General features: G+C 38.1%; 1 protein-coding gene across 1 annotated transcript in view; it reads left to right on the top strand.

The window, feature by feature from the left end:
* Window positions 1-13,425, top strand: part of LOC134532010 (serine protease inhibitor 88Ea-like) — a 43,207-nt gene extending 29,782 nt beyond the window's left edge. Inside the window, exons 5-6 of the mRNA XM_063368134.1 lie at window positions 1,182-1,414; window positions 5,391-13,425. Coding sequence (XP_063224204.1) covers window positions 1,182-1,414; window positions 5,391-5,675 — 518 coding nt within the window. The 3' untranslated portion in view covers window positions 5,676-13,425. The remainder of the gene's footprint in view (window positions 1-1,181; window positions 1,415-5,390) is intronic.
* Window positions 13,426-14,536: the final 1,111 nt, after the last annotated feature.

Raw genomic sequence — 14,536 nt, 5'->3', positions numbered from 1 at the left:
AGAACATTTAATATTATTTTGAATTTTATACTTTGTGGATCTTCCCATAAGGAGAAATGATCGGGTTACAGAAGGGGAGTCCCTTAAGTGTTATCAAGAATCTGTAATAAGCGTTTTATTAGTAAAAATCATTCTGAAAACATGCGTTTTAGGCATTTTCAAGGTCCTAACAATACAGTTTTAAAAAAGAAATACACCCTCAGCGCATTTTAAACGCTTTTCGTAAATATACAGCACTAAGTTCGTCGATGCTGTTGCCCTCAATACCTGTTTGACATCAGCTGATATAGGCTTTTTCTCTGTGATTTCATGTTTTCATTTTTATTTTTACTAGGTAATGCCTCAATCAGTTTTTTTTTAAATCTGTTTGAAGTAGTTGTACACATACAAAGCATCTTTCTAACTCTCTCTCTCTCTAATACTGTCTCTCAATATATATCTCTATAATTCTCTATCTCTCTACATCTCTTATCTACATATATATCTACCTCTCCCTCAATATATCCATCTATATATCTCTCTCCTCTATGTACCTATATTTATCTCTATCGCTCCATATATGTGACACTATAGCAATGAAAAAAAAAACGATATTGTTACCTATCTGTATTTTTATCTATTTTTTTAATCTGTCACAGGTGTGCCAGGCATATATAACACGCTCGTATTTGAATGCAACGTTGTGTCAAAATTTCAAAGAAATCGGTGAAGAACTTCCGGAGAGTTAAGATTTTGAGCGAACGAACATGATGGATTTCGCATTCTTGAACCTTTTCCCGTGACGAACAGTGCAAAAATCTGCACGAATCACTTAAAGAAAGCACTCGGATGTGCGTGGTGTGTTGCGACGCCGGAGAGGGAAGCTAAGTACTTCAAGCGCGGCTCCAGAAGGGGGGCGGGGGGGGGGGGGGGGGCGATAGCCCCTCCCGATACCAATTTTATTAAGTGTAAATTTATATTTACTTAAATATTTAATTTCATATGTTAAACTTTTATCTCATCAAAAGTTGCATGGAGCTACTAAGGTTCTGTATTTGAAACCTGTAATTTGTAAATAATATTCCAAGGCCGATATCTGACCACTTTCATTTTTTTGCAACTGCGACCTTTCTTTGTGCGATAGCCCCTCCCGAAAAGTCATCCTGAAGCCGCCATTGAAGTGCGTGCGTGCGTGTGTGCAGTGGTGTCGGAGCGACTGGGCGCCTACATCCTGGAGCTGCCCTACAAGGGCAAGGACGTGTCCATGTTCGTGTTCCTGCCGCCCTTCATGAAGAGCGACGCCGTGGACTCGCTGATCCAGCGCCTGGACGCCGACGCCTTGGCCGAGGTCGTGTCGGAGGACGGACTCCAGGCGCAGGAGATGGAGGTGGCCCTGCCGCGCTTCTCCGCGGAGCAGGAGTTGGAGTTGTCGCCGGTGAGTGCGCGTCTGCGCGCTTCATCAGAGCACCAGCCGACGCACATGGCTAGGGGCACGCATTCTAGGTAGGGACCTGAAAAATTCGCGGGTTCGATGCGCGTTAAGCTAAAATTCAAATAATTATACCTTAGTGCTGCTTCTGCCATTGGTTCACTGTTAATCTGGAGGACTGAGGGCCAATTAGAGACCCTCACTCGTAGAAGTGTCGAATCACAGGCCACCCAGTCGAGACGACTCACAAGTCAACAGCCAATGAACAGTTGGCATTTGCCAGAGTGTGTAGAGGATATTGGAGTCCATCCTGGAGGTCATTGAACCCGCGAATTTTTCCGGCTTCTAATTCTAGGGACCGGAAAAATTCGCGGGTTCAATGACCTGCAGGATGAACTCCATAGTTCTACGTACACTCGGTCAAATGTCACCCACTCATTGGCTGCTGTCTTGTGAGACGTCCCAGCGTAGCAGCCTGCGATTCGATAAAGCTTTGGTCGTGTGTTTCTCATTGGCCCAGAGTCATCCAGGTGAGTTGTGAGCCAACAGCAGAGGCAGAAATGAGGTATAACTATTTGTATTTTTAGCCTATCGCGAAATGAATTCGCGAATTTTTCCGGTCTCTACTTACCATACGTTGACTGTATTAACGCAATAAGCAGAAAACTTAAAAACATACAGAAATATTTTTTTCCCCATAAGACACAGTTTTGACGTTCACGTTTATCAACCCCGTTTCACTGTCACGACTTTGCGAGCACAAGGGGGCCCCATCAATGAGGTGCTACTTAATTTCATTCACACTTTGTAAATTTATAAGATATTTTATTAACACATATTTTATGTAAAAATTAAGCATTAATTGTCATAATATGTAATTATTATATTTCAATACATACTAATTATAATAATTTTTTTTAATGCGTAGCTATAAAAAAAGGATGTCGCATAGAATGTACACCATGACCCACACATTCGAAGTTTGATAAACGCTACGTATCATTGAGACATAAAATCGTCCACTTCAGTGGACGAGTTGACTAAAACGATTAAATCATAATGTAATTTATCAATTTATAAAATTTTTTATTTGTTGGAGTACGAATTTATATTTTGGACCTACCGTCAACATAAGTTGATATTTTTGTATGACAATCGGTCTAAACCACCAATGGCGTACGTCCAATTAATTGTTTTATATCAATACCGAAACTGTACTATACTTTCGGCAATGAAGCGTAAGTGAGGTCAGTTTTGATTAATTTTCTAGGCTACTTATTGAAAGTTCTATCTGAGAAAATGAAATAGAAATTTTGGTTTCAATGTATATTCAATGTATATTTCTTTGTTTTATAAAATAACCTGCTTTGGTACTTAGCCTGAATATAGTAGGTTTAGATAAGTACTCTATACTATAAATCTGACATCGAAAAATAAAATTATTGGGAGTCTCAGGTATATAGTGACCACATTGTCAGAAATTACACTAAATTTATGAACTTTTCAACGAAGAATTAATAATAAACGAAGGGTCTTTTAGATAGCTGGATCTTCGTGATTACTAATCTGTGTTCCAACTTCCGAACTGAGTCTGTCTTTATAAACAAGGAAAATAAATAAGTTTTTTAGTTAGGCTAAACAATTTTAGAATGTTTTGTTAAAATAAGATAATTAGTTTTAATTCATGTTCAAAGAAAGTGAAGTCAACACCCTAAAACTTACGAAGATAAACCGTAAATGACCAAAGATTCTTAGATAACCAGCGTTCTTCGTAAATTCAAGATGGAAAATTTTAAGTATTATTAGGCCCTGCCATCTTATATTTTACATATTTTAACTCTTTTATTTCTTATTTGGAACTATTTATCCCAATTTTTTCATGTCAAGGACTAAATCATATCGCCCAAATACCTTGTTGCAACCACACATTTACTAACAGGCTCTGGTCTGTAAGCGCAGCGTTGAAATAACTTACCATTTCACGTGGGTGACTACAACTATCATGATAATCACACCAGTTCACAAGTGTTGACTTCAACAAGTAGCCAAAGCTAAACCCCATGCAATGTCAAACCAAACGAATTCTAGGTAAGCCGTATTTTGGACTACAGCCGCCAGGTTTTTTTTTTGTGAATTTCCATCGTGTTGAACAGGAATGTTGTGTAGGAAAAAATTAAATAATTTAACAAAATTGATGTTGCTTTATTTTTTGACGTGAATTCGATGAACGTCTTATATGACGGATAGGCAGCCTCGCCAGAAAAATTGTGACACCAAACCACGACAAACTTAGTCCACCGTTCACAACCACAGGGTCAACTGACTCCATGTCAACATCAGAATCATCAGAGAGCACATTCACGTTCATTACCAAACAATGTTCTGCATTCCCCGTCGCTTCTCGCGAGGCGGACGGCTGAGGCTCGCTCGAGCGCACATTTCGCGCCTCGTTCGGGGGGTCGTTTCTCTCGGCTACTTTGTGCCTCTTTCGATACCTACGACACTTCTATACATTTATTTGCTTCTGCTTGGGCGATCTTGCTTGTTTCCTTTCTTTTCTTCAACACAACCCGTTTTCGCCTAGGCATTTGGCGATAAATGGCTCCAAAACCAAAGTTATTAACTTTATAGTTATTCCACTCAACTAGCACCACTCAAGTGTTCACTCACGAGCAACTTAAAAAAGTTTAAATCACGCAAATCGGTTGGTCTATTACTGTCAGATTCACGGCTCTCGCTGACTTCACTTCGACTCTCCACACCAACGCTCATTACGTCATCACTGCAAATGTTAACCGGGTGAGTCATGCGTGACGACCACGAGCAAAGTCTACTCTACCAAGATATACTCACTTCAACTCTGAAGGTTCAATAGTTTACGGAATAACTTTTAACTGTTGGAGGTACTGGGACAACACAGAGCATAAATGCCCGGGTGAGAATCCGAACCCAGTATTACCGCGAACACTATTTTGTACTGATACAGTTGTTTTTTATATAAATGTAAAAAATTTACAAATATCTGTAATTTTTACATGAATTCGTGTACTGAAAACAGACTTCAGAATGATGTGTGTGATGTGAGTTTCAAGCGGTGTCGAATCCTCAACCGAAGTGATTAAAAAAATAAATAATGATATTCTTAATTTTTAGGTTATATTGCTTTAAAGAATCAGTTTTCTTCGTTATTCAAACTATATACCTATATGAGAATATTAATATATTTTATACTCTTTTTTTACTGTATATACACATTCGACTCACATATGCACAGCACTGATGCACAGGGACTGAAGACGCGTATTAATAAGTAGAGACCGGAAAAAATTCGCGAATTCATTTCGCGATACGCTAAAATACAAATAGTTATACCTCAGTGCTGCCTCTAGTATTGGCTCACAACTCACCTGGATGACGCTGGGCCAATAAGAAACACCAGACCAAAGCTTTATCGAATCACAGGCTGCTACGCTGGGACGTCTCACAAGACAGCAGCCAATGAGCGGGTGACATTTGACCGAGTGTACGTGGAACTATGGAGTTCATCCCGCAGGTCGTTGAACCAGCGAATTTTTTTTCCGGTCCCTACTAATAAGTAGAGACCTGTAAAATTCGCGATTTCAAATCCCTAAAGGATAGACTCCATGATCCTCTATGCAGTCGTGCAAATTACATCTGCTGATTGGTGACCGACTCGTAACACCTGTTGACCGGAATGACAAGTGATTCGCTAATTCTTCTGTTAAAGATTTTTTCATTGGCCCAGAGTCCTTCAGATAAATTGTGGCCCAATCACCAAAGCAAAATAATGTCAAAAGTGTTTGGACTCTATCCTATCGCGAAATGAATCCACGAATTTTTACAGGTCTCTAACAATAATATGTGTATTGCTGTATGTCGTGTGCATTTACCGAGGTTAAAGACGTCTGCCTCGGACGGAGGGCCTTGCGGCGAGTGGTGTGAGAGGTTGCGGGTGTTGCAGATCCTAGAGAAGATGGGCGTGGGCGACCTGTTCAAGCCGACGGCCGACCTGTCGGGGCTGACGGAGGGCCAGGGGGTGCAGCTGAACGAGGCAGTGCACAAGGCGCGGATCGACGTGGACGAGAAGGGCACCGAGGCGGCGGCCGCCACGGCGCTGCTCTTCTACCGCTCCTCCCGCCCGCTCAAGCTCACGCACTTCGTGTGCAACCACCCGTTCGTGTACCTGCTGTTCGACCGCGTGTCGCAGACGGTGCTGTTCTCCGGCGTGTACCGGCGCCCCAACTAGTCCCGCGCCTGTCTCTCTCATCCCCTATTTATTCATCGTAGCGCAGGAGGCCGTGTCGTAGCTCGGCCTCCGGGTCGTAGCCGCTCTGAGGGCGAAGGCGTCGCCGAAGTCCCGGTCGAAGTTACACTCGCCATCGTCAGGAAACAACGTGGGGTCGTCGGCGATAGTCAGAGACCCGGATATTTCGCGGATTCTTCTGGCCTCCGGATAGAATTCAAAGTTACAGGTGTGCTCGACCCATGTTTACTTTCCCCATTGGTTGATTTCTTAGCGAGAACAATTTTATCCTTGTTATTTGGCACTACCTGATTCGCTTACTTCTCTCCTAGCTGGGCATCATTGGCTCACGGTCGTAGAGGGGCGTGTCCAGATAACTGCGTGCCAATCATGGACACAGTGCGAGAGTGTGCATTCTAGCTTGAGACTAAATGAATCCGCCAAATTTCCGGGTCTCTAGTGATAGCCTTCCCCTTCGAAGCCAAGCCTCTCCGGACAGCGGCCGCGGAAAGCTCGCGGTCTTTCGTCCACGGACAGCCCACGCTTCGCAGGGATGAAAGCCACAAACCACAGCCCAAGGACAGTTCCCGAAGTTTCCGCCGGAGTAGAAGGTTAGGTTCGGTCGGATTATTCCGACCTTACGGCCGGCGTTCTCACATTCCCCAACCCACATATGGCGCCCCAATAGGGCGGGAGTAGCATTCCAGTTAGTTTTACATACATTCCAGAGTGTAATAAATAACCATGGCGTTTGGAACTGTCAGGAGATGGCGAGCTGTGACGTAGGGGAAGTCTCTTTGCTACTTCCTAACCTCGCCATCGCAATATTGTCACCCCCAAAACATGTGGTGAATGTTGCTTAATCGCGTCTGATGATAGTAAGAATAAAATTGTAATCTCCATCGTTTAAAACTGTCTACACTATGAACAAACTACACTTCAGTCAATGTTTGGACGTCTAACCAATAATACGCAACAGTTAGATGAATGAAAAATAAAACGGCTTCACACACCATGTAAGCATGCACACGAATCCCCCCCCCCCTTGTAAAACATAGTTCGTTATTTTTTTTTCGGAAGAGAAGGTTAGGTTATGCCAGGTTGTCGCAACTTAAATGAAAGGTTGGTTAGGTTATCGTTATTTAAAATACTCTATGTACCGTAAAATATATAAATCCTTGCAATATGGTGTTGGGCGAGGCTCTCATCGCTGTGAACTGTGGGCTTCCCGTTGTTCATGCTTCGTGTCTATGTATACCGGGAAAATTCGCGGCCTTCCAAGTAAGGGAGTTGGTGTGTATAATTTTTGCCATGTTAATACTTTAAGTCGAAATGAGAACATCCCACCACCTCCCTTTTCTATGTGCATATAAAAAAAATTGTTATAATGAAGTTATAATATAATTTCTGGCAGAAGTTCTGGTATTATGTTTGTGAAGCAATATTCATTACATGATAGAATCCTTACTATTACCACTAGCGAGTAAGAACTCAAGCTGCTATTAACCAAATTTATAGCATATAAGTCTTTATACAGCTTCAATTTGTTTTTATATCCAATTGATAACCAGTTGACTTCAAGTTCAGAACAGACACCCACTGCGTAGACATTTCCAAAATAGGGTACGTTTTTGCCGGAACAACAAATTTGTCTATGCTGAAACAAAAAACCTCTAATTGATTCAAACAAAAAATTTTTTGTGCAGTAAGAAAGAGTTTGTTGACTTAATAAAAATGGTTTCGAATCCTCAACTGTATGTTTTGTTATGTTTACAAAATCAGTTTTGTTAAACAAAAAAAATCTTCTTAGGCCAACACAATATATTTTGTTCTCCTGTAATTTCTTGCTGCATCTGCCGTCGGCTCACGTACTGTATACGCGAGTGAATTCGGGAGCCGATGGTAAGTACTCACTCGAAGCAGTGTCAAATAAGAACGCTTTCACGTGCTGAGATGTCTTGCAAGTCGGCAGCCGATGAACAGGTGACATTATCCGGAGTCCATCCTGGAGGTCACTGGCCGGTGAAGTTCACCAGTTCCCCCACTCACGTCACAAAAGATCATCCAAACTCAAGACATATTCCCAGTGATATAAATTTTCGAATTTTCGGTCTACTGCCTGTCGGCCTAGTGCCTGTCGGCCTAGTGCTTGTTGCCAGAGTTAAGACATATTCCCAGTGATATAAATTTTCAAATTTTCGGCCAAGTGCCTGTCGGCAAAGTGCCTTTCGGCCTAGTGCCTTCGGCCTAGTGATTTTCGGCCTACTGCCGCGGCCCCTTCAGACTCAAAAACGCTCCCATGCGAACAACTAATACGCGCGTCACACTTCTGAACATCGCGCATAACCAACGCAGTAGCCAACATTGGTTCACTACGTGGAAATATTTTGTTATTATTTACTGAAAATAATTCAGGATATTTCATTCATTTCTTTTTGCATCTGCTTTGGTTGATGATTTGAAGAAAACCCAATTTGTTTGAAAAGAAACTAAAAATCGCCCAAAAAATAAAAGCCAGAATCTCTACACTAACATACTTTTTTTTACAGACATTGATGGTGATTTTTAACTCTTTCAAACAGCATAAAAAACTTGGAATTAAGCATAGTTCTCATTTTCAAGGTGCACTAACACCCTGACAGAAGTTTTATATTTGAATTAAAGTGAAATAATTGTAATTTTCAAACGTACGTCTTAAGTGACGGTACATGGGAAGGTCCATGCAGCAAGGCAATGAGTGATGGATAGTTCAAAAACCTTACTTTAATTCACATTAATATTCATGAGCTCTGATTTGGCACCAATGGGCTTGGAACCTATTTTAAGTTTTTTTTACCTTTACATCTAACAACAAACAAGCCTACTTGTATCATTTGGAATTGAAACGACCTCTAAATATTCCAAGTTTGACATTGTCTAAATGTTTTCAGTCAATATAGGGTTTGATGTCACAGGATTATGCACAGTCTTTAAGACTTGAGCCAGGGCAGGGTGTTAGGAATGAATCCACGTCAACTACCACTTAAACTATACGCCTTAACAATCACAGTCCTTCCTCACGGTGCCATTTGATGAGGAACTTTAGTTTAAAATATTATGTTATGACTTCTTTTCGTAAACCATCTATGATCTTATATAAAAAATCCAGATATCTCTGCTACACTAAATGATTTATTTATGTGTGTCTTCTAAAAATTTCATATTGAACGAAGAATTGAGTTATGCAGTGTACTTTGGGGAGCTGTTAAGTGATTTTGTTTATAAAATAACAATAATTTACTTAACAATATGTCTTCAAAATTGTGTTTAATTTAATAATTGTGGATTCCGTGTTACCTATCGCTGAGGGAACAATGTGTCTGTTGAGGAGTTATGTGGGAACGAGGTGATTTTCATTTAATTCATTTTAGTGATACATGCCATAAAATAGTCAATAATAAAGTATATGTACAAGACACTGAATTAATATATTTGTGACAATTTATACATGCTTTTTCAGTCGTTGAAATTGAACTAAAATATTTGATTAATTATGGAAATATCTAATGTATTCTTGCCTGACATATAGTTAAGGCTTGAGTGGATTTAAATAATGGAAATTTATCAGCTCTTGTGTGAATAAGTATTCATGAATATATACTATAGGGAATAAAAATAAAATATTCAATATACATAGACACATATATTTTTTTAAATATTAAAAGTTTTATCATGGAATACGTAAATGCAAGTGAAGACAGCTTACTTTAAAGTTAAATGCCAGACTCTCAACCTAATATTGTGCTGATTTCTCGGTTTTAGCATGCTAAACAAGTAGGAAGTCGGGAATTGATATTCAAAGTTTTTGAATATAATATAGAGAAAATATATTAAAACATTGAATTAAGTATTAAAAATTTCATTTAATATATTGTACATAGAAAAAATTACTTTGGAGAAGGAAGCATTGCTAATACCTGTAGTAATAAAATGTATTCTATAGTAATTGTAAAATAAGTCATTTGTCAATAAATAATAATTATTGATAATTTTTGGTACACAGTACAATTAGGTTGTCTTGTCATAATGTGTATCTTATAAAATAATTTTAGTTATTATTGTAATTTATTGCACCTGAAGAGTAAATTAAATTATTGTTTTATTTTCTCAAAGAGTGGGATACGATGTTGAAAACTGTAAACTGTTACAAAAATAAATTTTTATTTAGTAATTTGATTTTTACTATGACATTGTGACCTGCTATTTACTTTCATGTTTTGGGTAAAGTTAAACATTTATAACCATTAAAGGTTTATGAATACTATGATTCACAAATTTGTTGTCATAAAATACAATATGTGTTCAATGTTAACCATGTACATTGTACAATTTATAAATACCTATATTCTAAAGACCCACTGCAACTTTTACAGTACTTAAAAATATATGTAGTATGTTGACATCTGACAAGACTTGGACTGTTCAAAAAATATACTAGGAACCAATTTTATATATATATATATATATGTGTGTGTGTGTGTGTGTGTTTTTACAAACACAGTTGTTAACTAGCTTGAAAGTTCACTGTCGTCCAACGACCTAGAACCTTTCGGTTATGTGAGTGAAGACAAAAATTCAGTTTCAAGAGGATTTCATTAGCTGACAATCACTCAGTTGCTTTAATAAGCAATTATTACAGAAGGGATCTGTACATGGCTTTAAACTGCCACAACAGTCGACTCGGAAACGTTTGAATGATAGAATATGCTAAAATACTAAATTTGATGCCAGCAGCTATGTGAAAGTTTTGTAACGAGGAGGCAGGTTAGTGGGGCAGGCAGCGGCAGATGTGTGTGACGAAGAAGATGTTTCCATAGGGGAGAAGATCGCGTCTCCGGACAAAACAAGGGCGGGGCCTTGCCGGGAGGGTGGCTACCCCCTCCACCGCTGTTACCCCCTCTCTTCCCCACTTGTTGTCCCCTACCCGGTTAGACCACACGCTACGCAGAGGACATCCCGCAGAGCTGGCGCGCGCTCATTTAAGCCAACCCAGCCCACACGATGTCCATTTCCTGCTACGACTTCTGTTGCACCCGTGGGTACGGAAAATGTGCATAGAAGTTTGTGTGGCAGAAGAGAAGAGAAGAAAAAAAATTCTTAACTCCATATACACCACACGTGTAGAATGTTAACACAAACCAAGCCAAAGCAGTCGCCGACCAAAGAAAGTATATCGGGGAAGGACACACATGTTGTCAATTTAAGAAAACACTGAAAAAAAAAATTGAAAATTGCAGCTGTTTGTGTGAAAAATTTATGTGACCTGGCGTGAATGATATATTTTCGAATATTTTATCTTCTATATTTCATATGCAAAAAAAAAATAGCAACGTTGGTTCAGTACAAATACAGAGCAATTTTGAAATTAACGAGATTGTATTTTTCATTGTTAGGTTAGTTTAAAAATCTAGTAATATAAAATTTAAAGGATACAAGGGAAATTAGTCTATGGAATGGTTGTCTGTTCTGAAGTACCCTACCTGTTATAGTCGATTTATAAAGGCTAATATGCTATAAATTTGTTTAAAAGTTTGAAAAGAATTCTCTAGGAAGAATCGAAAATATGCGATCATGTAACGAATATTGCTAAAGGAACATAATACCAACACATCTGTAAGAAATGATGGTTAAATTTCATTATAACAAAAAAATTGTTTTGCTATGCAGAATCAATAAAAGGGGTTAGAGGTGGTTCTCATTTTGACTTCAAGTTATAAATTGCCAAGACTTAATACACCAACTCCCTTACTTCTAGCCTTCATATCTAAAACACGAGGAGGTTCACTGTTTAGGTGAGATTTCGATAATACTAACCCTTAAGGCAAAAAATTAGGTGGCGCGCGAGTAGTATCGGATCATTACCATTAAGTACTTTATGTCAGTTCCTCTTTGTATGGTCCGAATAATAATGGTGGCGTGCGAGTCGAGAGAGACATAGATATAGAGGAAGCGAGAGAAATATAGGCAGAGAGTGACGGAGTGAGATAGAGAGGGATAGATATAGAGTGATAGAGAAATACAGAGTGATGGAGATATATAGCTATAAGATATACAGATAAATAAAGAGCTGGATATATATATATATATATATATATATATATATATAGAGTGATATATAGATATAGATTAAGACATATATTCACATAGAGGAGATATATATTCAAAAAGATAAAAATTAAGGGGTAGAGATATAGAGAATTATACAGCTATATTTGTATGGAGATAGACAGATGTAAAGAGATATAAATATGTATATATATATAGAGATAAGGAGATTGAGATATATGGAATGAGATGAAGAGATTAATATAAAGTTATATTAAGAGATGTACAGAGTACAGAGAGATAAAGAGAAATATATAGAGAAAGATGCTTTGTATGTGTGTACAAACTAAAAAAATATTACAAAGAGGCATGGCAACGCATGCCTGGCATTAGCTAGTATATCATATTGCATTAATCAGACAGTTCATTTAGCTAAATGACATAATTGATTGTGCCAATTTCATTGTAATAGTAAGATATGCTACTGATTCACATATTTTATGTATGTTACTTGAATACTAACATTTTTTACTATTTACTTTGAGAAACTGTAACGAACAAATTTTGTTAACAAGTGAAACAAAGAAAAATAATAAAATTAAATCTAAAGTGAAGGAAAACCATTTTGCATTTTCATTTAAGCTAACATTCGTGGTTTTCTATTTAGTGTTAGTTAATTCATTAATAATTTATGGACAGTCGTTTCCTTACAAACGTTGCGTTTTAATTAGAGTATTATTATTTTTTTGTTTCAATTACTTCTGAACATATAATTTTATTTTATTTTAAGTAAAAATAAATCTACCTAGTATGAAACAGCAAAACCAATGGTATGAGCTATGTATGTAATAATATTATAACAATAAGATAAAATGTATTGATACATAGTTTCTTAAAGCACATGTATAATCCAGTAATCTGTTATTAATTTTTTTTGCAGTAACGAGGTTTTGAACCAGATCAAAAACAAATCCTCAGACACTACCAACGCGCGCTAAATCACTTCGCTACCGAAACTTACATGCTTGGAGGTGGAAATAGGGGTAATACCATGTAATGCATTTGCATTACGTAGGTATTTTAAAACTTGCGATTAATTCTTTCTACGGTTATTTTAGTTTACCAAATAGATTCCAGAGTAGTTTTACTATTATAAATTTTCATAAAAATCGGTTAACTAGTTTTTACGTGATACCCGAACAAAATGTGTGTATAATATATAGTGTAAATATGTTCTAGGTATAGACTGAAAACAAAAACATTGAGCCAAAAGAGGCCTCAAAAACATTGCTAAAGGTTTTTTTTTTAATTTCCTTTAATTTAAATATTGTTTTACTATAACCATATCAGAAATGTATATATATCAACTAAATTAGGTAAAAGAGCACTGAGTGCTGGAATGCCATGTTGCAATAACAAGATCTGTAAAGTGTAAAAAAAAAGTGTGTCAATAAAAACCTATTGAATTGAATTGAACTGAACAAACGTAACGGTCGCACCAAGCGATAGCGCGTATCAAATTCAAGGCAACACCATCTATTATGTAATTAGTTATAACTAAACTGTTATTAGCGCCGTTTGTTCGCTAGCCACCGCTAGCTCCACTAAGCGGACGGGTCTCGCCAAGAAGTGGAAAAAAAAGTGGTCTTATTGTATATCCGACTCACGTCGTTGCAGTGAAATAAAATGTATACCAGTTTTAAAGTCAAATTGCCAGCTTTGTTTTAAAAAAAAGATGTTTTATTATAGTGGTCCAGCAGTTTTTGCATGATGTTTGAACAAACAGACAGTTACCTATACAGTTTTATAGTAGTATAGAAAACCTCAAAAATACACGAATAAAATTTGTATTACAAATGTACCACTTTAACCATAATTCGTGAACAAAAATGTCATACACCGCGTTGGAAATAGAAAAAAAAAAAGGTTTGACACCTTGTGACGCCAGTGAAACGTTAATAACGGACGAGACAGACTTCTCGATTAGAAAAACTTTCTACTTCCATCGCGTCCCGGGCGCGGAAATTAAAGTCAGTTTTTTTTTTTTAATTTTCGAAAGATGGTTGAACTGGTGCGTTGATAATTAGAAACCGGAAAAATTCGCGAATTCATTTCGCGATAGGCTAAACTACAAATAGTTATAACTCAGTGCTGCCTCTGCTATTGGCTCACAACTCACCTGGATGACTCTGGGCCAATGAGAAACACCCGACCAAAGCTCTATCAAATTATAGGCTGCTACGTTGGGATGTCTCACAAGACAGCAGCCAATGAGTGGGTGACATTTAACCGAGTGTACGTAGAACTATGGAGTTCATCCTGCAGGTCATTGAACCCGCGAATTTTTCCGGTCCCTACTGAAACAGAATGAAGGAGAACGATATTGGAGTCTAGCCTACCACCAAACGAATCTGCGAATTTTTTCCGGTCTCTACGTATTAGTATGAAATGGCAAGATATATCTTTATATTAAGTTAATTTTTTGTGGTTGTCGCTCGGATGAGAACTGCATGCTAACAATCAATCACTAGAGACCTGCAAAATTCGCGGATTCATTTCGTGATATGCTACAATTCAAATAATTATACCTTAGCGCTGCTTCTACCACTGGTTCACTGTTAATCTGGAATAATGAGGGCTAATTAGAGACCCTCGCTCAAAGAAGTGTCGAATCACAGACACTCGGTCGAGACGACTCACAAGTCAGCAGCCAATGAACAGACGGCATTTGCCCGAGTGTGTAGAGTGTAGTAGAGTCTGTCCTGGAGGTCATTGAATCC

This window comes from Bacillus rossius, chromosome 5 (assembly GCF_032445375.1).
Source record: "Bacillus rossius redtenbacheri isolate Brsri chromosome 5, Brsri_v3, whole genome shotgun sequence".
Classification (NCBI taxonomy): Eukaryota; Metazoa; Arthropoda; class Insecta; order Phasmatodea; family Bacillidae; genus Bacillus; species Bacillus rossius.
This window is presented reverse-complemented; position numbering and strand designations above follow the sequence as displayed.